This window comes from Amblyraja radiata, chromosome 11 (genome assembly GCF_010909765.2).
Source record: "Amblyraja radiata isolate CabotCenter1 chromosome 11, sAmbRad1.1.pri, whole genome shotgun sequence".
Taxonomy (NCBI): Eukaryota; Metazoa; Chordata; class Chondrichthyes; order Rajiformes; family Rajidae; genus Amblyraja; species Amblyraja radiata.
Window position 1 is genome coordinate 11029990 of NC_045966.1, and position 27680 is coordinate 11057669.

The 27680-nt window shown below is 46.6% G+C and overlaps 1 protein-coding gene across 3 annotated transcripts in view; it reads left to right on the forward strand.

Moving 5' to 3' along the window:
• Positions 1-27680, forward strand: part of jade2 (jade family PHD finger 2) — a 146290-nt gene that overhangs the window by 111946 nt on the left and 6664 nt on the right. For all 3 annotated transcript variants that reach the window (XM_033029311.1, XM_033029312.1, XM_033029310.1), the window contains 2 exons: positions 11662-11779; positions 23509-23637. In XM_033029311.1, the coding sequence (XP_032885202.1) occupies positions 11662-11779; positions 23509-23637 (247 nt within the window). The remainder of the gene's footprint in view (positions 1-11661; positions 11780-23508; positions 23638-27680) is intronic.

The following is a 27680-nucleotide window of genomic DNA, read 5'->3' on the forward strand; positions in this document are numbered from 1 at the left end:
CTGCCAAGGTTGGTAGTGGTGGCGAAGGTACAATAGTGGGTTTTAAGGGATTTTTAGAGGGGCACATGGATAGTTTAGTTTAGTTTATTATTGTCATATGTACCAAGGTACAGTTAAAAGCATTTTTTTGTTGTGTGCTATCCAGTCAGCGAAAAGACTGTACATGATTACAATCAAGCCGTCCACAGGATAAAGGGAATAATGTTTAGTGTGAGATACAGTAAAGTTCAAATAAAGATAGTTCAAAGGTGTCTAGTGTGGTAGATAGGAGGTCAGGACCGCTCTCTAGTTGGTGAGAGGACGGTTCGTTGCCGATAACAGCTGGGAAGAAACTGTCCCTCAATTTGGTTTTTAGACAGACACATGAATATGCAGAAACTGGAGGGATATCGGTCAGACGTAGGCAGACAAGATCACTTTATCGTGGCATCATGTTCGGCACGGACATTGTGGGCTGAAGGGCCTGTTCCTGTGCTATACTGTTCTATGTTCTAGGTACATTTGCTACAGTTGGTTCTTGGTACGGTCACAGAAGCCTGTGGAGGCCCAAGTCAGTGGATATTTGTAAGGCAGAGATAGATAGATTCTTGATTAGTAGGGGTGGGTAGGGATTATGGGGAGAAAGCAGGAGAATGGGGTAGGAGGAAGAGATAGATCAGTCACGAGTGAATGGCAGAGTAGACCCGATGGGCCGAATGCCTAATTCTACTCCTTTATCATCGTTACTTTTTTGCATATCTTTCATTCATTGTTCTCTATCTCTCCACATCATCGTCTACATCTCTCGTTGCCCTTATCCCTAACCAGTCTGAAGATGGGTCTCAACCCGAAACGTCACCCATTCCTTCTCTCTAGAGATGCTGCCTGGCCCGCTGAGTTACTCCAGCTTTTTGAGTCTATCTATCCCGAAACTTAATGAGCTGTGGTGGTGGTAATGCTTGCTCCATAGACAGAGGTAGAGAGACACCTGATGGGCAAGGGGGTTATTCAAGGTCGATGGGAAGGTTAAATTGCGGTTACAATCAGATCGGCCGTGATCTTATTAGGTAGCAGGGTAGGATCGAGGAGTTGAGTAGGTCACTGCTGCTTCTGGTTCATATTTCATACAACACATATTTCAAATGTCATTAGAAACGGGAATAGTCCCCGAGGATTGGCGTACTGCGAATGTTGTTCCATTGTTTAAAAAGGGTTCTAAAAGTAAACCTAGCAATTATAGACCTGTTAGTTTGACTTCAGTGGTGGGCAAATTAATGGAAAAGATACTTAGAGATAATATATATAAGCATCTGGATAAACAGGGTCTGATTAGGAACAGTCAACATGGATTTGTGCCTGGAAGGTCATGTTTGACTAATCTTCTTGAATTTTTTGAAGAGGTTACTAGGGAAATTGATGAGGGTAAAGCAGTGGATGTTGTTATATGGACTTTAGTAAGGCCTTTGACAAGGTTCCTCATGGAAGGTTGGTTAAGAAGGTTAAACTGTTGGGTATAAATGCAGGAATAGCAAGATGGATTCAGCAGTGGCTGAATGGGAGAAGCCAGAGGGTAATGGTGGATGGCTGTTTGTCTGGTTGGAGGCAGGTGACTAGTGGGGTGCCTCAGGGATCTGTGTTGGGTCCTTTGTTGTTTGTCATGTACATCAATGATCTGGATGAAGGGGTGGTAAATTGGATTAGTAAGTATGCAGATGATACCAAGATAGGGGGTGTTGTGGATAATGAAGAGGATTTCCAAAGTCTACAGAGTGATTTAGGCCATTTGGAAAAATGGGCTGAAAGATGGCAGATGGAGTTTAATGCTGATAAATGTGAGGTGTTACACCTTGGCAGGACAAATCAAAATAGGACGTACATGATAAATGGTAGGGAATTGAAGAATACAGTTGAACAGAGGGATCTGGGAATAACCGTGCATAGTTCCTTGAAGGTGGAATCTCATATAGATAGGGTGATAAAGAAAGCTTTTAGTATGCTAGCCTTTATAAATCAGAGCATTGAGTATAGAAGCTGGGATGTAATGTTAAAATTGTACAAGGCATTGGTGAGACCAAATCTGGAGTATGGTGTACAATTTTGGTCAGCCCAATTATAGGAAGGATGTCAACAAAATAGAGAGAGTACAGAGGAGATTTACTAGAATGTTGCCTGGGTTTCAACAACTAAGTTACAGAGAAAGGTTGAATAAGTTAGGTCTTTATTCTCTGGAGCGCAGAAGGTTAAGGGGGGACTTGATAGAGGTCTTTAAAATGATGCGAGGGATAGACAGAGTTGATGTGATCAAGCTTTTCCCTTTGAGAATAGGGAAGATTCAAACAAGAGGACATGACTTCAGAATTAAGGGACAGAAGTTTAGGGGTAACATGAGGGGGAACTTCTTTACTCAGAGAGTGGTAGCGGTGTGGAATGAGCTTCCAGTGGAAGTGGTGGCGGCAGGTTCGTTGGTATCATTTAAAAATAAATTGGATAGGCATATGGATGAGAAGGGAATGGAGGGTTATGGTATGAGTGCAGGCAGGTGGGACTAAGGGAAAAAAGTTGTTCGGCACGGACTTGTAGGGCCGAGATGGACTTAATTGTTATATGGTTATATGGTTAACACAAGTGAAACGATTTTGTACGTCACTTCCAAATTCCACACTTTGGTCTTTCTGGGCTCTAAGTACTGAAAGACAAAAGGTCAATGACCACACAAACCAAGAAAGCCAAACACGCAATCTATACTGGGAACATTGTCATCAATCTGAAGAAGGGCCCCGACCCTGAAACGTCATCCGTTCAGTCCCTGCCGCACTTGATGCCTGACCCGTTGAGTTCCTCCAGTAGTCTGTTTATACTCTGTTTCTGGCATTGGCCATCTCTTGTGTCAACATTACAGTTATTACCGGTCCCACTGCCCAGTGGGTGAGTTTGAGTTTAGTTCATTGTCACGTGGACCGAGGTACAGTGAAAAGCTTTTAGTTTCGTTCAGAGATACAGCGCGGAAACGGGCCCTTCGGCCCACCGAGTCCGCGCCGACCAGCGATCCCCACACAATAACACCATCCTACACACACTAGGGAAAATTTACATTTATACCAAGCCAATGAACCTGCAAACCTGTACGTCTTTGGAGCGTGGGAGGAAAGCGAAGATCTCGGAGAAAACCCACGCCGGTCACGGGGAGAACGTACAAACTCCGTACCGTTGTCAGGATCGAACCCGGCTCTCTGGCGCTGTAATGCCCCTGTCCCACTTAGGAAACCTGAACGGAAACCTCTGGAGACTTTGCGCCTCACCCAAGGTTTCCATGCGGTTCCCGGAGGTTTTTGTCAGTCTCCCTACCTGCTTCCACTACCTGCAACCTCCGGCAACCACCTGCAAGATAAAGTCCAGTAAAGTCCGATCAAAGAGTCTCCAATTAGGTAAATAGTAATTCAGGACTCCTCTCTAGTTGTGGTAGGGTGGTTGCAACATCCATGCTTGGCTGCACATGATCACTGAATGACTTGGTTGTGGTCTTTTAGCGTAAAGGAGCTTGTGAATGTTTAACGCCCTAGCCTCTTCGTTTAATTTAGTTTCGTTTATCGTCACATATACCGAGGTACAGTGAAAAGCTTTTGTTGCGTGCTATCCATTCAGCGGAAAGACAATACATAACATAAACATTTTTTTTTTTTTTAAAAGATGCAAGATTCTGTACAAGTTCTCCATTTTTTTCTGTACATGGCCAACTTTGCAAAACAGACCAAAAAACGCACTGTTCAAATTCAATGGACAAAAAACCAAAAGTAATAGTTTTTCACTTCGGTAAAAGAAGCAAAAGTATAAAGGCAAGAAATGATTACAATTGAGCCATTTACAGTGTATAGATACATGATAAGGGGAAAAGGTTTAGTGCAAGGTAAAGCCAGTAAAGTCCGATCAAAGATAGTCCAATAGTCTCTGGTTGTAGTATGGACCAGGTGTTTAAGAAGGAACTGCAGATGCTGGAAAATCTGCAGATGCTGGAGAAACTCAGCAGGTACAGCAGCATCTATGGAGCGAAGGAAATAGGCAACTGCCTATTTCCTTCGCTCCATAGATGCTGCTGCACCCGCTGAGTTTCTCCAGCATTTTTGTGTACCTGTGGAATGGAGCAGTCCTGAACCACTGGAAGACAGACACAAAAAGCTGGGGTAAGCGGCCTGTCCCACTTGGCGATCTTTTCGGCGACTGCCGGCATCACTGACTGACGTGTCAGGTCGCCGAAAAAGTCCCGGCGTGACGATGCATTGACGTGCGGTCTTTCCTCAAGTGTCGCAACGTTTCTCTCGTCGCCACTGGATTTTGAAATGTTCGAAATCTTACGACAGTCAATGGCGCCGGGTGTCGCCGAAAAAAAAAATTTGCCAGGTGGGACAGGCCCTAAACTCAGCGGGTCAGGCAGCATCTCTGGAGAAAAGCAATAGGTGACGTCTCGGTTTGAGACCTTTCTTCAGTCCTGGACAACTATCTACCCCATTGGTGACCCTCGGACTATCTTGAAGTACGTTAGTTTGACAAAGGGCTGGCAATAGCTGTAAATAATTCCCAATAAGTCGAAGAATAAAATAGTGTCAAGACGTGACAGTCTGTTTGGAACCAGGGGAAGTGTTCAGTTAAGTGGAATTGGTGATTCATTTCCCTTATCTTTTATTTTGATTTACTTCCCCCTGCTCCTCAACGTAATGTTTCTCCCACAGTCCCTTATGTCATCAACTCAATGATGATTGTCGTTCCTTAGAATCTTGCTGATGAGTGGGGGATGGTGGTGAGGAGAGGGGGAGGGTTTTGCTGGTGGTGAGGAGAGGGGGTGGGGTTTTTTGGGTTTACTTTAGTTTATCGTTATGTGTACCGAGTGAAAAGTTTTTTGTTGCGTGCTAGCCAGTCAGTGGAAAGACAACGGGTGATTATAATCGAGCCGTCCACAGTGTAAGGATACAGGATAAAGGGAATAATATTTAATGCAAGAAGAAGTCCAGTAAAGATAGTCCGAGGGTCCCCAATGAGGTAGGTGGTAGCTCAGGACCGCTCTCTAGTTGGTGATAGGATGGTTCAGTTGCCTGATAACAGCTGGGAAGAAACTGTCCCTGAATCTGGAGGTGTGCGTTTTCACACTTCTGTACCACTTGCCCGATGGGAGAGGGGAGAAGAGGGAGAGGCAGCGTGACGTGGAGATGGAGTCAATGGAAGGGAGGTTGGTTGGTGTGATGGTCTGGGCTGCCCCCACCATTCCCTGCAATTTCTTGCGGTCTTGGATGGAGCTGTTCCCAAACTGTGCTGTGGAGCTAAGGCTGCGGGCGGGATGAGGGGTTTGCGGAAGTGACTGATGATATGAAACCTTTCCCAAATTGAATGCAACGTGCTGTGGGAATCTTTTGTCAGAGGGTGGCGAATTTGTGAAATTCTTTGCCACAGATGGCTGTGGAGGCCAAGTCAGTGGATATTTTTCAGGCAGAGATAGATAGATTCTTGATTAATACCAGTGTTGGAGGTTATGGGGAGAAGACAGGAGAATGGGGTTAGGAGGGAGAGGTAGATCAGCCGTGATTGAATGTCGGAATAGACTCGATGGGCTGAATGGCCAAATTCTGCTCCAATCACTTATGAATTTATGAACTTATGAAATCTGCCTTCTGGAGAATTTATTTAAGTGGGACCACATCAGAAAATCACAGGCTGAATGGAGGTTTCCCATTAGTTTCCTAACTAAAAAGTGTAAATGTCAGATAATTACATGTTGTCGTGTCCTCCGTGGATGGAATGGGATCAGTCAGATGAGCGTCTTTTTTTAATGATATTATATGTGGTCCAAAGATCAGACACAGGATGTTATGGCTCGTTACATTTAATTACTAACTTTGTAATGAAAAGCAAATGTCCTTGTCCTCGATGTCACTTAGGCAATAGTTATTTGGCAATTACTGAATGAGAGAAAAGCCCGTGGGTGATGCACAAGGAGAGCTGGCATAGAATGTATGCGTTTTTGTTTCGTTTAGAGATACAGTGCAGAAACGGGCCCTTCAGCCCACCTAGCCCGCTCCGACCAGCGATCCCCGCACATTAGCACTACTCTACACACACACACTAGGGACAGTTTTACATTTATACCAAACCAATTAACCTACAAACCAGTACATCTTTGGAGTGTGGGAGGAAACCAGGTTAATTCCCGGGATGGCAGGACTGTCATATGTTGATAGAATGGAGCGGCTGGGCTTGTATACTCTGGAGTTTAGAATGATGAGAGGGGATCTTATTGAAACATATAAGATTATTAAGGGTTTGGACACACTAAAGGCAGGAAACATGTTCCTGATGTTGAGGGAGTCCAGAACCAGGGGCCACAGTTGAAAAATAAGGGGTAAGCCATTTAGAACAAGGATGAGGAAAAACTTTTTCACACAGAGAGTTGTGAGTCTGTGGAATTCTCTGCCTCAGAGGGTGGTGGAGGCTGGTTCTCTGGATGCTTTCAAGAGAGAGCTAGACAGAGCTTTTAAAGATAGCGGAGTCAAGGGATATGGGGAGAAGGAAGGAACGGGTTACTGATTGTGGATGATCAGCCATGATCACATTGAATGGCGGTGCTAGGTCGAAGGGCCGAATGGTCTACTGTTGTACCTATTGTCTATTTCGGAGAAAACTCACGCAGAAACTCACGTACAAACTGTACAGACAGCACCTGTAGTCAGGATCGAACCTGGGTCTCTGGTGCTGTAAGGCAGCAACTCTACCATGGCCACCATGCTTGATTCTAAACTAGGTGGTAGAGTAGTGCTTAGTTTAAATGTAGAAACGAGGAACTGCAAATGCTGGTTTACACAAAAGGACAGAAAGTACTGGGGGGGGGGGGGGGGGGGGCACAGTGGTGCAGCGGTAGAGTTGCTGCCTCACAGCGCCAGAGTCCCGGTTCCCATACTGACTACGGGTGCTGTCTGTACCGCGTTTGCACGCTCTCCCTGTAACCACGTGGGTTTTCTCAGGGTGCTCCGGTTTCCTCCCACACTCCAAAGATGTACAGGTTTGTTGGTTAATTGGCTTGGTTTAATTGTAAATTGTCCCTAGTGTGTGTGGGATAGTGTTTGTGTGCGGGGATTGCTGGTCGGTGTGGACCCGGTGGGCCGAAGGGCCTGTTTCCGTGCTGTATCTCTAAAGTAAACAAAACTAAACTCAGCAGCATCTCTAGAGAACATGGATAGGTGACGTTTTGGTTCGGGACCCTTCTTCGGACTGATTTAGTAAGGGGGGGGGAGGGAGAAAGCTGGGAAAGAGAGGTAGGGGCAGGACAACGCCTGGCAAGCGATAGGTAGATGCAGATGAATGAGAGTTTGTTTACCAGATGGGTGGACAAAGGCCAGAGATGGGAAGAAGATTGGCTGTGAGAAAAGGAGAGATGAGGCATGAAATATGAAGGCAGCGGAAGAAATCTAGGGGGAAGGGGAGGAGGAAAGGGGGACAAGGTCATTGGAGAAATGGGTCCACATTCATGTGGGGCATTATAAATAGAGGGGGTGAACAAAAAAAGATGGGAGGAGTGTTGTTGGTCAGTCCTGATGGATTGAAAGATACAAAATACAGCGTGGAAACAGGCCCTTCAGCCCACTGAATCCACACCGGCCATCGATCAGCCGGTCACACTAGTTCCACTTTCTCAGCCACTCCCTACACACTTGGGGCGATTTTACAGAAGGCCAATTATTCCCACAAACCCGCATATCTTTAGGAAGTGGGAGGAATCTGGAACACCCGGAGGAGCTCACCGTTTGACCTGTTTTTACGAAATGTTAAATGGTCAGCTCGACATAGACTACAAGACCCACACCAAACCCAAACCAATTAGGAGCAGACGAGGGCATTCGATCCAATTTGTGATCCCAGCTACAAAGACAGATGTGTACAGCAATTCGTTCTTCCCCCGCACAATTAAAGCATGGAATAATCTCCACCCAACTATAGTTACCCAACCAGATGCAACTAAATTTAAAGTAGCTCTTTCTTCCCAATAACCCTTTCTGGCTTAATCCCTCCCTTCACCACCTTGTAGCGGCACCATACGTGGTGAATGAAGGTGAGACGTCAGGCCGGTTCAAAGAGTCATTTATTCAGTGGTGACACGTTAGGTGGTGCGCTAACTATAATACAATGTTGCTGTAGCTGAGCGAGGTTGTTGTCTCGGGCTCAGCTACCTGTCGACTTCTCAAGGTCTCGCGGTGAGAGACCTTTAGTACCAGGACACTCCCTCTAGCCCATGACGTCACGTGCCCGCCCTCGTATCTCCTGACGAGGGTTCGAGCATGAGTGGTCCGTGTTTAGGCTGACGCCACAACCTCCAGTTTAAATTCCATTTGGAATATTTTGGAGGACCAAGAAACCAAGAAGAAACAAGGAAATCCACACAGTCACAGGGAGAACGTGTAAACTTCGTGCAGACAGCACCTGAGGTCAAGATTGAACCTGGGTCACTGGCACTGTGAGGCAGCAGCTCTTTTTGAAGATGTGACCAAAAACGGTCGATGGGGGCAGAGCGGTAGATGTTGTGTACATGGACGTCAGTCAAGCATTTGTCAAGATTCCTCATGGGAGGCTGCTCTGGAAGGTTAGATCTCATGGGATCCAAGGAGAGATAGCGGAATGGATAGCAAATTGGCTCCATGGAAGGAAGCAGTGGGTGATGGTGGAAGGTTGCTTCTCAGACTGGAGGCCTGTGACTAGTGGTGTGCCTCAGGGTTCGGTGCTGGGCCCGTTACTGTTTGTCATCTACATCAATGATTTGGATGAGAACATGCAGAGCAAGATTAGCAAGTTTGCAGATGATACAAAATTGGGTGGTTTTGCAGATATTGAAGATGGTTGTGAAAAATTGCAGCAGGATCTTGATCAATTGGCCAGGTGGGCTGAGGAATGGTTGATGGAATGTAATGCAGAAAAATGTGAGGTGTTGCATTTTAGGAAGTCTAACATGGGCAGAACCTACACAGTGAATCATAGGCCTCTGGGGAGTGTTGTAGAATAGAGGGATCTAGGAGTGCAGGTGCATGGTTTCTTGAAGGTGGAATCGCAGGTAGATAGGGTGGTCAAAAACGCTTTTGGCACATTGGCCTTCATCAGTCAGAGTATTGAGTATAGAAGTTGGGAGGTCATGTTGCAGTTGTATAAGACGTTGATGAGGCCAAATTTAGAGCATTGTGTTCAGTTATGGACACCTTGATATAGAAAATATGTTGTCAAGTTGAAAAGGGTACAGAGAAGATTTACAAGGATGTTGCCAGGACTAGAGGGTCTGAGCTATAGGCAGCGTTGAGTAGACTTGGACTATTCCTTGGAGCGCAGGAGGATGAGGGGTGATCTTATAGATGTATATAAGATCATGAGAGGAATAGATCGGGTAGATGCACAGAGTGTCTTGCCCAGAGTAGGGGAATCGAGGTGCAGAGGACATAGATTTAAGGTGAAGGGGAAACGATTTAATAGGAATCTGAGGGGTAACTGTTTCACACAAAGGGTGGTGGATGTATGACACAAGCTGTCAGAGGAGGTCGTTGAGGCTGGGACTATCCCACCATTTAAGAAACAGTTAGACAGGTACATGGATAGGACAGGTGTGGAGGGATATGGACCAAGCGCAGGCAGGTGGGACTAGTGTAGCTGGAACATGTTGGCCGATGTGTGCAAGTTGGGCCGAAGGGCCAGATTCCACACTGTGTCACTCTATGACTCTACCAGCTGCACCAGTGTGCTGCCTTTTTAGAATCACACACACTAGTATTATTCCCACCACCAATAGCCCGTTATCAAATCCTCAATACTTACACGGCTGACTATCGGAGTAATCATATCCTTCAACATTCATAAATCATACTGCAACTTTCACATTGCAAATCCACCTGCCTTTGTAGATTGGTCCTCTAACGTCAAGGGCAGCAAGGAAGGCTGGGCGGCACGGTGGAGCAGCGGTAGAGTCACTGCCTTACAGCGCCGGAGCCCCGGGTTCGATCCTGACTACGGGTGCTGTCTGTACGGAGTTTGTACGTTCTCCCCTTGACCGCGTGGGGTTTCTCCAGGTGCTCCGGTTTCCTCCCACACTCCACAGGTGTGCAGGTTACTTGGCTTCTGTAAATTCTCCCTGGAGCGTAGGATAGAACTAGTGTACGGGGTGATTGTTGGTCGGCATGGACTATCTGGGCCGAAGGGCCTGTTGCCACCCTGTATTTGGACGTGGAGTGGATGTTCCCACTAGAGGGAGAGTCTAGGACCAGAGGCCATATCCTCAGAATAAAAGGACGTACCTTTCGAAAGGAGGTGAGGAGGAATTTCTTTAGGATCAGAGGGTGGTGAATCTGTGGAATTCATTGCCACTGAAGGCCAAGGCAATGGATACTTTTAAGGCGGAGTTTGACAGATTCTTGATTAGTCCGGGTGTCAGAGGGTTATACGGAGAATGGGGTTGATTGGTAAAGATAGACCAGCCATGATTGATTGGCGGACTAGACTTGATGGGCCGAATGGCCTAATTCTGCTCCTGGAACGCATGAACATTTCTAAACTAAACCAAACTACTGATCATCAGTGTTGTCACTACAAGCAAATATTTATATATCATAGCAGTTCTATAATTACACCATTACAGAGTTACAGTTAATTAATTATTATGCTGGTGCTACAGATTTTTTATTACACTTGTTGCTTATTTATTGCTGCACTGAGGCATTATTATTAACCAACTGCATGCTTTTCCCACTGAAGTTAAATTGTTATTAAGTACTGCTGCTTCACAGTAAATTTCAAAGTGGAAGCTGAATATTATATTGCTCCCTCTGCTCATTAGTTTAGTTTTGTTTAGAGATACAGCGCGGAAACAGGCCCTTCGCCCACTGAGTACGCGCCGACCAGCGATCCCCGCACATTAACACTACCCCGCATTCACAAGGGACAATTCGACATTTTATACCAAGCCAATTCACCTACAAACCTGTACGTCTTTAGAGTGTGGGAGGAAACCGAAGATCTCGGAGAAAGGCGAAGATCTCGGAGAAAACCCACGCAGCTCACGGGGAGAACGTACAAACTCCGTACAGGCAGCACCCGTAGACGGGATCGAACCCGGGTCTCTGGCGCTGTAAGGCAGCAACTCTACCGCTGCGCCACCATGCCGCCCCACGGTTACTTTAATTTCCTTTTGCCTCCAAGTTTCGGTCACTTGTCACAGGCATCAGCTTCCTGGTCTCTGTTAATCCAGAGCTTCAACAGTCAGTCTTAAAACGTAGCGATAGTCCTTGCCTCAACGACCTCCTCTGGCAGCTCGTTCCATACACCTACCACCCTTTGCTTGAAAACATTACCCCTCAGGTTCTTACTAAACCTTCCCCCCACTCACTTTAAACATATGTCCTCTGGTTCTCGATTCCCCTGCTCTGGGCAAGAGACTCCGTGCGTCTGCCCGCTCTATTCCTCTCATGATGTTGTACTCCTCGACTCGATGATCGAACGTTTTCAGAAACGCTGCCGAGTTGTGTGAAGGCCTTTTACCTGTTTATTGACCAGGGCCACTATTTTCTGTCCAGTCCAACAGTTTTTCATGCGGACTTGTAAGCTTGTGGTGCTCTTGATATTTTCGCAATGAAGTCTACGAGGGGGTAATAATATATTTGTCCGATTTAACAGGTTAGGAATCTTTGCTACATGGTGACGCGGAGAGAGAAAATGAAGCGGTCAGTCTCCAGGCTCCAAGAACAAATATTCCACCATCAAACTAAACTGATAGAAGAAAATCTCTATCGAGGTAGGACTCTGATGAACCAAGCGTCTCCGTTCCACAGGGTTAAAGGAGACCTTAGTTGCTCGAATCTGAAACAAAAATCAGAACTGGAAGAACTAGGGCGCAGTTCAATAGCACAAAGTGAATTTACAGCAAACTCTGCTTTAATTGCCGAATGGGTCAGGAGGGCAGATTATTGGCAACAATGCCGAATACAGGATTCCACTGTCAGCTCCTTATGCCAGCTTACCCACCAAACAAAAATCAAACTCGTTTCTGGCTTTCGGAGGGAGAGACAGATTGCATTTTGCAATGATTGAAGGTGTCGCAGCGGTAGAGTTACTGCCTTGCAGCTCCAGGGACCCGGGTTCGATACTGACTATGGGCGCTGTCTGTGCGGAGTTTTTATGTTCTCCCCGTGACCTGTGTGCGTTTTCTCCGAGAACTTCGGTTTCCTCCCACACTCCAAAGGCGTATACGTTTGAGGGTTAATTGGCTTGGTCTAGATGTGAAATTGTCCCTTGTGTGTGTGGGGTAGTGTTAATGTGTGGGGATCACTGGTCGGTACGGACTCGGTGGGCTGAAAGGCCTGTTTCTGCACTATACCTCTAAAGTAAAGTCTAATTCAAAGATGCAATCAAATTGGTCAGACATGATCGGAAGGGCTCTTTAGCCTTAAGAATTTGAAGGGCAGGAGATGGGGTTGAGAGGGAACGATAGATCAGCCATGATTGAATGGCGGAGTAGACTTGATATGGCGAATTACCTAATTCTGCACCTATCACTTATGAACCTATTTTGTTGATGGCTTAAAGTATATTGAAGTGTTGTTGTTGTATTTATGGAGGCAAGTGATGTGCCCATGTCATAATCCCATAAACAGCATAGGTTAAATGCCTGTAGGAATGTGTAGGAAGGAACTACAGATGCTGCATTAGGCTATTCGGCCCATCAAGTCTACTCTGCCATTCAATCATGGCTGATCTATCTCTCCCTCCTAACCCCATTCTCCTGCCTTCTCCCCATAACCCCTGACACCCGTACCAATCAAGAATCTATCTATCTATGCCTTAAAAATATCCTTTGACTTGGCTTCCACAGCCTTTTGTGGCAATGAATTCCACAGATTCACCACTCTCTGACTAAAGAAATTCCCCCTCATCTCTTTCCTAAAGGAACGTCCTTTAACTCTGAGTCTATGACCTCTGAAACTATACTCTCCCACTAGTAGAAACATCCTCTCCACAGAAGAAGGGTCTCGAGCCGAAACGTCGCCCATTCCTTCTCTCCAGAGATGCTGCCTGTTCCGCTGAGTTACTCCGGCATTTTTGTGTACGTCTTAAATGCCTGGGGGATTTGTTGTCATGTTGAATGAGGAATGATTTTTTTGGCCGGGATGTTAACAAACCTGGGACTTTCCATTGATTGTTCCTGTGTTATCATGTCCACATCCTTGAACTTTCTTTATAAATGCAAGAGTTTTGTACAAGGTCGAGGCGAGCACAGAGGAATGTTTGCACATTTTCTGGTAACACCCCTGTTGCTTCTTGGCCCTTTTGCAAACCCTGCTGTAACATGAAAAGATGCGAAGATTCAATAGGTTTTATTGTCACGTGTACCAATCAAGGTACAGTGAGATGCGAATTACCATGCAGCCATACTATAAAAGCAACAAGGCACGCAACTACATAAAAGTTAACATAACACCACAGCAGATTCCCCACATCCCTCACTGTGATGGAAGGCAGTAGAGTCAAGAGTCATGTCTTGTGTCATGTGTCCCAGATAGGACAATGAAATTCTTGCTTGCTGCAGCATGACAGAATATTGTAGGCATAAATACAGATCAGATCAGAGTGACCATAGAATATATATATATATATATATATATATATATATATATACACACATAAATACACAGATAAAGTGCAGTAGGCTGTTATAGTCCATAGTTTGTTTGAGGTTGTGTTTAATAGTCTGATGGCGGTGGGGAAGCAGCTATTCCTGAACCTGGATGTTGCAGATTTCAGGCTCCTGTACCTTCTACCTGATGGCAGCGGAGAGATGAGTGTGTGGCCAGGATGGTGTGGGTCCTTGATGATGCTGGCAGCCTTTTTGAGGCAGCGACTGCGATAGATCCCCTCGATGGTAGGGAGGTCAGAGCCGATGATGGACTGGGCAGTGTTTACTACTTTTTGCAGCGTTTTCCGCTCCTGGACGCTCAGGTTGCCCGAACCAAGCCACGATGCAACCGGTCAGCATGTTCTCTACTGTGCACATGTAGAAGTTCGAGAGAGTCCTCCTTGGCTAAAGTCTAATCTTCTATCCTGAATAATCATGAATGAGTTCTTTACAAATGTACAACAATTAAGCACTCAATAAAAGGTTTTGTTTTATAACCGTGAAGCAACCTTAGAAGTTTCAGGCAAACTGCGCTAAGAACAAGGGAATTTCAATGGGTCGTACCTTACTGATGAAGCAATAGTGTTGGATGTTTCAGGTCAATCTGGTGAATTAGTATTGACAACATCAATTCATACATAGAGCCATCCCGCACGGCAACAGGCCCCTTGGCCCAACTTGCCCACACTGGCCAACATGTCCCAGCTACACTAGTCCCACCTGCCTGCGTTTGGTCCCTATCCCTCCAAATCTGTCCTATCTATCCATGCACCTGTCTAACTGTTTCTTAAACATTGGGATAGTCCTAGCCTCAACTACCTCCACTGGCAGCTTGTTCCATACACCCACCACCCTTTGTATGAAAAAGCTACCCCTCAGATTCCTATTAAATCTTTTCCCCTTCATCTTAAACCTATGTCCTCTGGTTCTCGATTCACCTATTCTGGGTAAGAGACTCTATGCATTTCCCCAATCTATCCTCTCATGATATTTGGTCCATTTCCCTCTAAACCTTTCCTTTCCACGTACCTGTCCAAGTATTTCTTAAACGTGGTAGTGCCTGCCCCAACTACCTCCTCTGGCAGCCCATCCCACACACACACTACCTCTTTGTGAAAAAGTTGCCCCTCTAGTTCATATTAAACCCTTTCCCCCTCATCTTAAACCAATGTCCTCTTATTCTTGATTCCCCTACCCTGGGGAAAAGACTGCATTCACCCTTATCTATTCTCCTCATGTTTTTATACACCGCTATAAGATCACCCCTCAGCCTCCTGCACTCCAAGGAATAATGTCCTAGCTTGCCAAGTCTCTCCCAACAGATCAGGATAGATGCAAGTCTTGGTACAAGGTTTCTGATTAAATATCATTGACCCGAAGCTTGGCAGGATCTGAGCATTTACTTTTAGTTTATTTCAGTTTTAGATTAGTTTTAGGTTTAGAGGTACAGCGTGGAAACAGACCCTTCGTCCCACCGAGTGTGTGCTGACCAGCGATCACCCGTACACCCGTTCTATCCCACACACACTTGGGACGATTTACAATTTACAGAAGCCAATTAACCTACAAACCTGTAGGTCTTTGGAATGTGGGAGGAAACCGGAGATCACAGAGAAAGCCCACACAGGTCACGGGGAAGAACGTACAAACTCCATACAAGACAGCACCTGTAGTCAGGATCGAACCCTGGTCTCTGGAGCTGTAAGGCAGCAACTCTACCGCTGCGCCAGAGTGAGGACCTGATCTTATTCATCGGTAGAGCTGGTTCCAGTACTGTATTGTCTACTCCTGCTTGTATTAATAAAGATAGGAGGTTACACAAAAAAGCTGGAGAAACTCAGCGGGTGCAGCAACATCTATGGAGACTGAAGAAGGGTTTTGGCCCAAAACGTTGCCTTTTTCCTTCGCTCCATAGATGCTGCTGCACCCGCTGAGTTTCTCCAGCTTTTTTGTGTACCTTCGATTTTCCAGCATCTGCAGTTCCTTCGTAAACAAAGATAGGAGGTTTATCTGTGGGGGTCATTTTAAACGTAAAACAAATAATAAGCTAGATGAGACTGTGGTTAAAAATGCCCAGGCAAACAACAACTGGTTTAGAAGTGGTACTGTGGTAGGCGAGCTAGGGTAAGTGATCTGAACGACAGTATAACTGCCTTGAAGTTGTCTTAGCAGCTCTAACTTTCCCATCGCCAAGTCTGGTATAGATTTTCTAAATGACTTCTGTTGCAGGGAAGTGGAATGTGTGGTTCATGAGGGGCAATCCCTCTGTGTATTAATCTGAGTCAAGTCTTTTGTAGTTTCCTGGCCTGCTCACAACAGTTTTGTAAAGAAGTAGTTTGTTTAAGGACTTTATTTGTCTGGCCGGTGGAACTAGTGTTGCACACTGTATCTGACCTTTAACAGCTGACTTCAGGTCAGTATTGGACAGTCACTGCCTTCCATACACTGGACCTTGCAGCTGTTGGTGAAGAAAGACTGAGCAGCAGATCTGTGGTGTTCTGCATTGGATGTTGGACAAAAGGCTCTAAATGCAAGCAAGTGGGGACTTTATGTATTAAAAAAAACCCCAGGTGCAAAACCTTGGCACAAACAAATGAAGGGGAATTCCTTCAGTACAGTTTGTGCGAGAGACAATATTGAAACTACGGTTATGGCAGATTGAAGCTCACGATTTCACCGCTGGCGGACTTGAGCAGCTACTGACTAGAGTCAAGAGCTCTGGAGGCTAGAGACTGCAGCCAAGGGCAGCACGTTGGCGCAGTGGTAGAGTTGCTGCCTTACAGCGACAGAGACCCGGGTTCGATCCTGACTACGGAGTTTGCACGTCCGTCCCCGTGACCTGCTTAGGTTTCCACCGCAGGTCACGGTTCCCTCCCACACCCCAGAGACGTACAGGTTTGAAGGTTAATCGGCTTCAGTAAAATTGTAAATTGTCTCTTGAGAAAAAAATTCTTAAGGGGTTGGACAGGCGAGATGCAGGAAGATTATTCCTGATGTTGGGGAAGTCCAGAACAAGGGGTCACAGTTTAAGGAAAAGAGGGAAGTCTTTTAGGACCGAGATGAGAAAATCATTTTTTTACACAGAGAGTGGTGAATTTGTGGAATTCTCTGCCACAGAATGTAGTTGAGGCCAGTTGATTGTCTATATTTAAGAGGGAGTTAGATGTGGCCCTTGTGGCTAAAGGGATCAGGGGGTATGGAGAGAAGGCAGGTATGGGATACTGAGTTGGATGATCAGTCATGATCATATTGAATGGCAGTGTGGGCTCGAAGGGCCGAATGGCCTACTCCTGCACCTATTTTCTATGTTTCTATGGCTCCAGTGAGTGTAGGATAGTGCTCGTGTACGGGGTAATCTGTGGTGGTCGCGGACACAGTGGGCCAGAAGGCATGTTTCCGCGCTGTATCTCAAAACTAAACTAAACCAAATCCCCGGTCATTCAGTGGGCTGATAAATATTCCACGATATTTTAAAACATTTCCTAACCACTAAGATGTGAGTCTGATGCAAGGCATATGATGTAGATGTAGCCCAGCCCATCACATAGATTAGACTCCCCACAACTGACATCCATCTACACCACACTGCCTCCGAATAGCAGCCAACACAATCAAAGACTTGTCCCGCCCCGGTCATTCCCACGTCTCCCTGCTCCCGTCCGGCAGAAGGTATGGAAGCTTCAAAGCGCTCACTACCAGACTCAGGAACAGCTTCTTTCCCCTCTGTTATCAGTCTTCTAAACGGCCCTTCCATAGGCTGGGGTACTGCCCGATTCACCTCTACCCCATTGCGGACATTGGATATGTGTGATCACACGCAGTGTACTTTTGAAAGATAATGAAGACAAATGCTGGCAATTGCTTGACTGAAACCTATGTCTGTTTCTGTCGATATGCCACGACCGTAATATCTTACAGACTTTGTCTGTGGAAAAGATTTATTTAGTTTAGAGATACAACGCGGAAACAAGCCCTTTCAGCCCACCGGGTCTGCGCCGACCAGCGATCCCCGCACATTAACACTATCCTATTGTAGACAAAAGTGCTGGACAAACTCAGCGGGTGCAGCAGCATCTGTGGAGCGAAGGAAATAGGCAACGTTTTGGGTCGAAACCCTTCATCAGTCTGAAGAAGGGTTTCGGCCCGAAATGTTGCCTATTTCCTTCGCTCCATAGATGCTGCTGCACCCGCTGAGTTTCTCCAGCACTTTTGTCTACCTTCGATTTTCCAGCATCTGCAGTTCCTTCTTAAACACTATCCTATTACCCACTAGGGACAATTTTGACATTTACCAAGCCAATTGACCTACAGAGTCTGAAGAAGGGTTTCGGCCCGAAACGTCGCCTATTTCCTTCGCTCCATAGATGCTGCTGCACCCGCTGAGTTTCCCCAGCATTTTTGTGTACCTCCAATTGACCTACTTACCTGTATGTTTTTTGAGTGTGGGAGGAAACCGAAGATCTTGGAGAAAACCCATGCAGGTCACGGGGAGAACGTACAAACTCCGTACAGTCAGCACCCGTAGTCAGGATCGAACCCAGGTCTCCGGCGCTGCATTCGCTGTAAGGCAGCAACTCTACCGCTATATTCTTAAGGGATTGGACAGGCTAGATGCAGGAAGATTGTTCCCGATGTTGGGGAAGTCCAGAACAAGGGGTCACAGTTTAAGGATAAGGGCGAAGTCTTTTAGGACCGAGATGAGAAAAACATTTTTCGCACAGAGAGTGATGAGTCTCTGGAATTTTCTGCCACAGAAGGTAGTTGAGGCCAGTTCATTGGCTATATTTAAGAGGGAGTTAGATGTAGCCATTGTGCCTAAGGGGATCAGGGGGTATGGAGAGAAGGCAGGTACGGGATACTGAGTTGGATGATCAGCCATGACGAGAAAGCAGGAACAGAGTACTCATTTTAGAATGGCGGTGCAGGCTCGAAGGGCCAAATGGCCTACTCCTGCACCTATTTTCTATGTTTCTATGTTTCTATATTCTGAGAACTATATTCTGCACTCTGTATCTTCCCCTTTGCTCTATCCATTGTACTTGAGTTTGGCTTGATTGTATTTATGTACAGTACCATCTGATCTCTTTGGACAGCAGAACAAAGCTTTTCACTGTACCTCAATGCATGTGACAATAACAACCCTAAACCTAAGCTGTCCCATGGTTAGTTGCTGGTTCTGGCTTCAATGGTGAGAGGACTAAATTGGTGTGGTGAACAGCACAGGAAGAGACAAATGGAAGAAGGCCCAGCACCAATTCTCTATTGTGTAGGAAGGAACTGCAGATGCTGGTTTAAACCAAAGATAGACACAAAATGCTGGAGTAACTCAGCGGGGCAGGCAGCATCTCTGGAGGGAAGGAATGGGTGACGTATCTGTTTGAGACCCTTCTTCAGACTTAGTCAGGGGAGAGGGAAACGAAAGATACAGACGATGATGTGAAGAGATATAGAACAAATGAATGAAAGTTATGCAAAAAAATAACCATGATAAAGGACTCAAGCCATTGTTAGCTGTGTGCAAGGTAGAGATACATTGTCTATGTATCAGTGACTACAAAGCACTCCGTTTTTGACCTCTCCTTAACCCTCCCAATCTCTCTTTTCCCTTAAGATGCTCCTGAAATTCCTGTTCAGAGGCTTTTCTTTGCTTTCAGGGTGGCACAGAAGTGCCCCTGGTAGAGCTGCTGCCTCACTGCGCCAGAGACTCGAGTTCAATCCTTACTTTGGGTGCTGCCTGCGTGTGGAGTTCGCACGTTCTCTCAGTGACCACGTGGGTTCCCTCCGGGTGCTCCGGTTTCTTCCTACATCCCAAAGACATGCGGGTTTACGTAGACTTCTCTATTTCGCTTGGGTAGCTTGCACCCCAGCGGTATGAACATTGACTTCTCTAACTTCAAATAGCCCTTGCTTTCCCTCTCTCTCTCTCTCTCTCTCTCCATCCCCTCCCCCTTCCCAGTTCTCCGGCCAGTCTTACTGTCTCCGACTACATTTCATCTCTGTACCGCCAGCTCCCCTGACATCAGTCTGAAGAAGGGACTCGACCCGAAACGTCACCCATTCCTTCTCGCCAGAGATGCTGCCTGTCCCGCTGAGTTACTCCAGCATTTTGTGTCTACCTTCGATTTAAACCAGCATCTGCAGTTCTTTCCTGCACACGGAACTACGGGATAACTGGCCTCTGTAAAAATTGCCCTTAGTGTGTAGGGAGTGGATGAGAAAGTGAGATAAGATGGAACCAGTATGAATGGATGTGATCAGTGAAGGTTCGCTGGGCTGAGGATGAGGGGCAAGGTTTAATAGGAACCTGAGGGGCAAACTTTCCACAAATGGGGCGGTGGGTGTATTAGTACGCGTCAGGGGTTATGGGGAGAAGGCAAGAGAATGTGGTTGATAGGGAAAGATAGATCAGCCATGATTGAATGGCGGGGTAGCTTTGATGGGCCGAATGGCCTAATTCATAAGAACATGAGCTTATGGGCCGAGCATACCCAGCAAATCCTATCTCACCTCATCTCTGCAGAAGGTGTCACGGTTCATGCTAATGGTCTTAGTCATCGAGTGATACAGTGTGGAAACAGGCCCTTCGGCCCAACTCGCCCACACCGGCCAACAATGTCCCAGCTACATTAGTCCCACTTGCCTGCGCTTGGTCCATATCCCTCCAAACCTGTCCTATCCATGTACCTGTCCAAATGTTTCTTAAACTATGGGATGGTCCCAGCCTCAACTTCCTCCTCTGGCAGCTTGTTCCATACACCCACCACCACTGAGTGAAAAAGTTACTCCTCTGATTCCTATTAAATCTTTTACCCTTCACCTTGAACCTATGTCTGCTGATCCTCGATTCCCCTACTCTGGGTAAAAGACTCTATGCATCTACCCAATCTATTCCTCTCATAATTTTGTATACCTCTATAAGATCTCCCCTCATCCTCCTGCGCTCCATGGAATAGAGACCCAGCCTACTCAACCTCTCCCTATAGCTCACGCTCTCGAGTCCTGGCAACAGCCTCGTAACTCTTTTCTGAACCCTTTTAAGCTTGTCATAAGTGAAAGGAACAGGATTAGGCCATTCGGCCCTTCACGTCTACTCCAGCCATTCAATCATGGCTGATCTCCCTCTGCCTCCTATCCCCATTCTCCTGCCTTCTCCCCATAGCCCCTGAAACCCGTGCTAATCAAGAATCTTACCTACAGTATCTCTGCCATACAAAAAATCCATTAAGCCCATGGTCCCTCGCCAGCTCACCCAGGGAGTGCACTGAATGTGTTAACTCCATTCTTGTCTTGCTGTTGTGGATGTGCCAGGTCGCAGCTGGAAAGTTCTGGGTGACGCAGGACACAGCTCTGGTCGTGCCTTTTGTTTTCAGCGGGACTGAAGCTGATTGCAGAGATAGACGCGCGGCTGTCTAAACTGGTGGGCGAACGTCATCTGCATTTGCAACTCCACGCAGTGACGTTTTCAGTTTGTCTGGTCGGTCCCTGTGAGAGAATTCGGAGCAGTTTGAGGCAGCCAGTTGCACAATCTCAAGAGGCAAAGGAATGCTTTAGTGTCTGTCATATATCCCAGGTAGAAAATGAAATCCTTACTGAAAATCTTCTTGATTGTTGCACCACTGGTTTACAAATGATTTGCAATTTGAAATGTGTGCTGCGCATCAACGTTATGTTAGATAGAACAATACAGCACAGGGGAACAGGCCCTTCGGCCCACAATGTTTGTGCTTTCAGACTTGACTGTATGCTACTATTGGACAACACTACTACAAATGGCATTCGAAAATGCGTCAACTTTTGACTGAAGTAACATTGAAAACAATTCCATAGTTCTCCCATTAATTGATGGACAGCCAACCTACCCCTGGGTTTCCAGTTACGAGGAGAGTTATGAAATAATCCAGAGGTTTAAGAAAGAACTGTAGATGTTGGAAAAATCGAAGGTAGACAAAAATGCTGGAGAAACTCAGCGGGTGAGGCAGCATCTATGGAGCGACGGAATAGGTAACGTTTCGGGTCGAGGCCCTTCTTCAGACTGAAGAAGGGTCTCGACCCAAAACGTCAAATAATCCAGAGGAGTGACTGAGAGTCATAGAGTGAGTGACACAGCGTGGAAACAGGCCCTTCGGTCCAACTTGCCCACGCCGACCAACATGCCCCATCCACACTAGTCCCACCTGCCTGCGTTTGCCCCATATCTCTCGAAACCTGTCCGGTCCATGTTCCTGTCTAAATGGTTCTTAAACGTTGTGATAGTACCTGCCTCAACTACCTCCTCTGGCAGCTCGTCCCATTCACCCACCACCCTAAGTGTAAAAAAAGTTACCCCTCAGGTTCCTACTAAATCTTTCCCCCCTCAAACCCATGTCCTCTGGTTCCCGATTTTCATTTACTCTGGGTAAAAGACTCTGCATTTACCTGTTTAAGAAGGAACTGCAGATGCTGGAAAAATCGAAGGTTGATAAAAATGCTGGAGAAACTCAGCGGGTGAGGCAGCATCTATGGAGCGAAGGAATAGGTGACGTTTCTTCAATAGGCAATGTCACCTAGTCCTTCGATCCATAGATGCTGCCTCACCCGCTGAGTTTCTCCAGCATTTTTAACTACCTGCATTTCGTGATCTATTCCTCTCATGATCTTATTACACCTCTAGAAGATCATTCCTCACCCTCCTGTGCTACAAGGAATAAGGTCTATCTTGTTCCCCCTCTCCCTATAGCTCAGGCTCCTGTCAACACTCTCTTAAATCTTTTCTGCGCCCTTTCCAGCCTAACAACATCATTCCTACAACAGGGTTCCTATAACTTCCCTTCTCTAGCTTTGCTCAATACTCCCCACGGCAGTGTAACTAAGTTCAGGTCCCAGGGATGTGATAGTTGACACTCTCAAGCTAAGTAATGTAGTACATCAGTGAGTGTAACCCCTTTGCTGTGAAGGATTTGTTTGACCAAGGTTGTCTGAAGAAGGGTCCCAACCCGAAACGTCACCCATCCATTGTTCTCCAGAGAAGCTGCCTGAGACTTGATCTTATAGGGGTGTGCAAAATCATGAGAAGAATAGATCAGGTAGACACACAGAGTCTCTTGCCCAGAGTTGGGGAATCAAGAACCAGAGGACATAGGTTCAAGGTGAAGGGGGAAAGATTTTGATAGGAATCTGAGGGGTAACTTTTTCATCAAAGGGTGGTGGGTGTATGGAACGAGCTGCCGTAGGAGGTAGTTGAGGCTGGGACTATCGCAACGTTGATGAAGCAGTTAGACAGGTACATGGATTGGACAGGTTTGGACGGATGTGGCCAAGCGCAGGTGAGGGGCCAACGCAACATGTTGGTCGGAATGGGCAAGTTGGGCCGAAGGGCCTGTTTCCATGCTGTCTGACTCTAAGACCCGCTGAGTTACTCCAGGATTTTGTGTCTATCTTTTGTGTTACCCTGGATCCGACACAGCAACACAGTGGCGCAGCGGTAGAGATGCTACCTTACAGCGCCAGAGACCCGGGTTTGATCCTGACTACGGGTGCTGTCTGTACGGAGTTTGTACGTTCTCCCCGTGACCGGCGTGGGTTTTCTCCGAGATCTTCGGCTTTCCCCGCACAATCCAAAGACGTACAGGTTTGTAGGTTAATTGGCTTGGTATAAATGTAAAAATTGTGTAGGATAATGTTAAGTGGGCGGGGATCGCTGGTCGGCGCGGACTGGGTGGGCTGAAGGGCCTGTTTCTGTGCTGAAACTAAACTGGAAACTAAATTTCCGCACTAGGCCTTAATTCCCTCCCCTGCTCTCCTCCCCGTTAATTAACTACAGCATCTATCCAAGGATTTTTTTGGGAAATTCTCTCTCGGATTCTCTGTCCTAGGATATTCCGGAAAAAAAATCAAAGGCAAACTGAGTGATCGGAAGGAGCGTGGGAAGAGCAGATCAAAGGGCAGCCATGAGAGGAAAGGCAAGTTAACAAGTGAATCGCGATCCTTGCTCAAGCAGTTCGGTGAGTCATCTTCACGTTCACTGCCGCTTGTAAACAATAGCACATCCACCGGGTGTTGCCATGGGGATGGGAGGCTGCACACGGGGAAGGTGCGGGCCAGGGTGAGGTGTCAGCTTGGTTCACACGGTCCCAAGTTACAGGAGCAGAATTAGGCCACTCGGCCCACTCTGCCATTCAACCATGGATGATCTCTGCCTCCTAACCCCATTCTCCTGCCTTCTCCGCATAACCTTTGACACTTGTTCAAATCAAGAATTTGTCTATCTCTGCCTTAAAAATATCCACTGACTTGGCCTCCACAGCCCTCTGTGGCGTTGAGTTCCACAGATTCGCCACCCTCTAAAGAAGTTCCTCCTCACCTCCCTTCTAAAAGAGCACCCTTTAGTTCAATGACCTCTGGTCCTAGACTCTCTCACCAGTGGAAACATCCTTCCACATCCACTCTTATTTATGCCTTTCATTATTTTGTAAGTTTCAATGTGGTCTACCCTCAACCTTCTAAACGTCAGAGAGTAGAGGCCCAGGGCATCATATGCTAACCCACTCATTCCTGGAATCATTCTCGTAAAGTTTACAAGACTTCCCACATATCAAGTGCGCTTATGTCCAATAATCCCCACCCTCTTCCCATCCCCGGATTAGTTTAGTTTAGTTTAGAGATACAGCATGGAAACAAGCCCTTCGGCCCACAGCATCCAGACCATCAATCACCCATTCACACTAATTCTATGTTATCCCACTTTCTCATCCGCTCCTTACACACTAGGGGGCAATTTACAGGAGCCAATTAATCTACAACCCGCACGTCTTTGAGATGTGGGAGAAAACCCACGCGGTCACAGGGAGAACGTACAAACTCCACACAGACTGCACCCAAGGTCAGGATGGAACCCGGGTCTCTGGCGCTGGGAGGCAGCAGCTCTACCCGCTGCGATACTGTGCCGGCCTTTCAGTAGCATCTCACATCCCCCTGCACAAAACAACCTCATCTTCTGCATCCGGTGTTCCCGATGTGGGCCCCCGGACATCGCCGATTCCCATTCCCACAGTGACCTCTCTGTCCTGGGCCTCCTCCATTGCCAGAGTGAGGCCACACACAAACCGGAGGAACAGCACCTCATATTCCACTTAGGTAGATTACAACCCAGCGATATCAACATTGAATTCTCCCGTTTCAGGTAACTAACCAACAAACACCCCTCACCCCACTCCTATTTTCCCACTTCTTCTCCCTGTTCTCCACATATAACACACCCATTTCTCCATTCCCCTCCCCCCCCCCCCCTCCCAATTCCCTTCCAACTATACTCCAACCTCTGGCTTTACATTTGATGTATTTTCTTCCCCTTCAAAAAATAGACTTTATTCAGAATAATAAAAAATATATACAAAACAACAGTGCCCAAATGCTTCTGACATTCTCAGTGGCTGCACATACATTCATTTGCGTTATATTTGGTTGTGTTCAATATATCTATCACCCTTGCAGCTTATTTGGCCCTTTTTCTTCTTTCGTTCTTTAAAAAAATATTTTCTAATAAATTATTTATTTATTTATTGTTATTATTATTATTATTATTATTATTATTATTATTATTATTATTATTATTATTATTATTATTATTATTATTATTTTATTAACCAAAAATAATTTAATCAATTATTTATCATAATATGTACAGTACGAAATAAATCAAAACAAACCCCATCACCATAGTACAAGTCAAACAAATATACTTTAATACTACAATCAACTATTATACAACTATATCACCATCCTTATTAAGGATGCATTCCACCCCCACCAGCAGTCCCGGAAATCCCCCAGGGTGCCGGTGGACAGCGCGTAGTCCCTTTCTAGTATCACCCGGGCACGGACGTAACCCCGGAAAAAAAGGCACGCAGCCGGCTCGGGCAGAGCCCTCTTCCGCCTGGCTACCGTGACTTCATGTGACCCCCCGGGGTGATATCTTTTCCCTGGTTTGAGGGGTGTCCCCACCGGACTCTACCCCCCAATGTCCAGCAGCGGAAGTGCCCTAGACTGTGGTCCTCCCCCACAGAGCCTTGGCGTTGGCTGCACCGAGCTTCAGTGCGTCCCTCAGCACGTGCTCCTGCAGTCTGGAGTAGACCATTGGCAACATTCCCCGACGGACACCTCTCTCATCCGGGAGGTCAACAAGTTTCGGGCAGACCAAAGAGCGTATTTCACCGAGTTGATGACCTTCCAACTTGCTGTCCATCTCCGAATGTGTCCCTGGGAACAGTCCGTAAATCAGAGTCCCCTGTTATGGAGCCGTGGTCTCTTATTTGAACCCCAGTTGGAGATACGAGGAACTGCAGATCTTATCTCACACACTTTTTGTCCTTTCACCTCTAACCTTTGTCCAACCATCAGCCAATCAAAACTCCCCTCACCTGTCTCCACCTATCACTTACCAGACTTTGTCCCGCCCCCCTCCTCTCTTCCAGCTTTCTCACCTCCGACTGCAGTCAGTCTGAAGAAGGGTCCCGACCGGAAATGTCACCAAGCCATGTTCTCCAGAGATAGACACAAAGTGCTGGAGTAACCCAGTGGGTCTGGCAGCATCTGTGGAGAAAAAGGAGGCTTTCAGTTTAGTTTATTGTCACGTGTACCAAGGTACAGTGAAAAGCTTTTGTTGCGTGCTAACCAGTCAGCGGAAAGACAATACATGATACAATCAATCCATTTACAGTGTATAGATACATGATAAGGGAATAAAGTTTAGTGCAAGGTAAAGCCAGCAAAGTCCAATCAAGGATAGTCCGAGGGTCATCAAAGAGGTAGATAGTAGTTCAGGACTGCTCTCTGGTTGTGGTGGGGTGATTCAGTTGCCTGATAACAGCTGGAAAGAAACTGTCCCTGAATCTGGAGGTGTGCGTTTTCACACTTCTATACCATTTGCCTGATGGGAGAGGGAAGAAGAGGGAGTGGTCGGGGTGCGACTCGTCCTTGATTATGCTGCTGGCCTTGCTGGGGCAACGTGAGGTATAAATTGAGTCAATAGAAGGGTGGTTGGTTCGTGTGATGGTCTGGGCTGCGTCCACAATTCGCTGCAATTTCATGCGGTCTTGGATGGAGCTGTTCCAAAGCTGATCCACCCTGCTAAAATTCTTTCTTTGGTGCATCTGTAGAAGTTGGTGAGAGTTGTATGGGACATACCAAATTTCCTAAGCCTTCTAAGCAAGTAGAGGCGTTGGTGTGCTTTCTTGGGCGTTGCTTCAATATGGGTGGTCCAGGAGAAGTTGTTGGTGATATTGACTCCTAGGAATTTGTAGTTTTCAACCATCTCTGCTTCGGCACCGTCACTGCAAACTGTGGTATGCGTTCCCCATCGCGTCCTGCAGTCGATCACTATCTCCTATGTCTTGCTGACAATGAGAGAAAGATTGTCGTACTCCGTCTCATCATTATTTGATATCCGGCCCACAATGGTGGTGCCGTCTGCGAATTTGAAAGTTGAATGAGATTTGTACATGGCTTCACAATGGTGTGTCTAGATGGAGTAAAGAAGGGGAGTTGAGAATGCAGCCTTGCGGAACACTGTTGTTGAGGATTATCGTGGAGGATGATTTACGATACGATAAAACTTTATTCATCCCCAGAGGGAAATTGGTCTGCCGACAGTCACAACACACAAGGTACACAAAAACATGAGATTAAAAATGAAAACAAAAAGTAAAAGACAAGCGACTGTTGGCTGGCTGCCATGTACACAGCGCCTTCAGCGGAACAAATGAACAAACAAACAAAGACTTATCCCCTGGGCAGAGGATTCTAAACTCGAGTGCCCCACTTTCCCCCGGCACACCGCATCCCCCACTGTTCTCCCACCATCCCTGACGGCAGTCCCATCACGCCGGGTCCCCATTGCTCACCGATTGGGGTCTGTTGGTCAGCAAGTTGCGGGTCCAGCGGCAGAGATGAGTGCCAACACCAAGTGCCGTGGGTTTGGTGATGAGCTTGGATGGTGTACTGGTATTAAAGGCAGAGCTGTGGTCTATGAATAGGAATCTGACGTAGG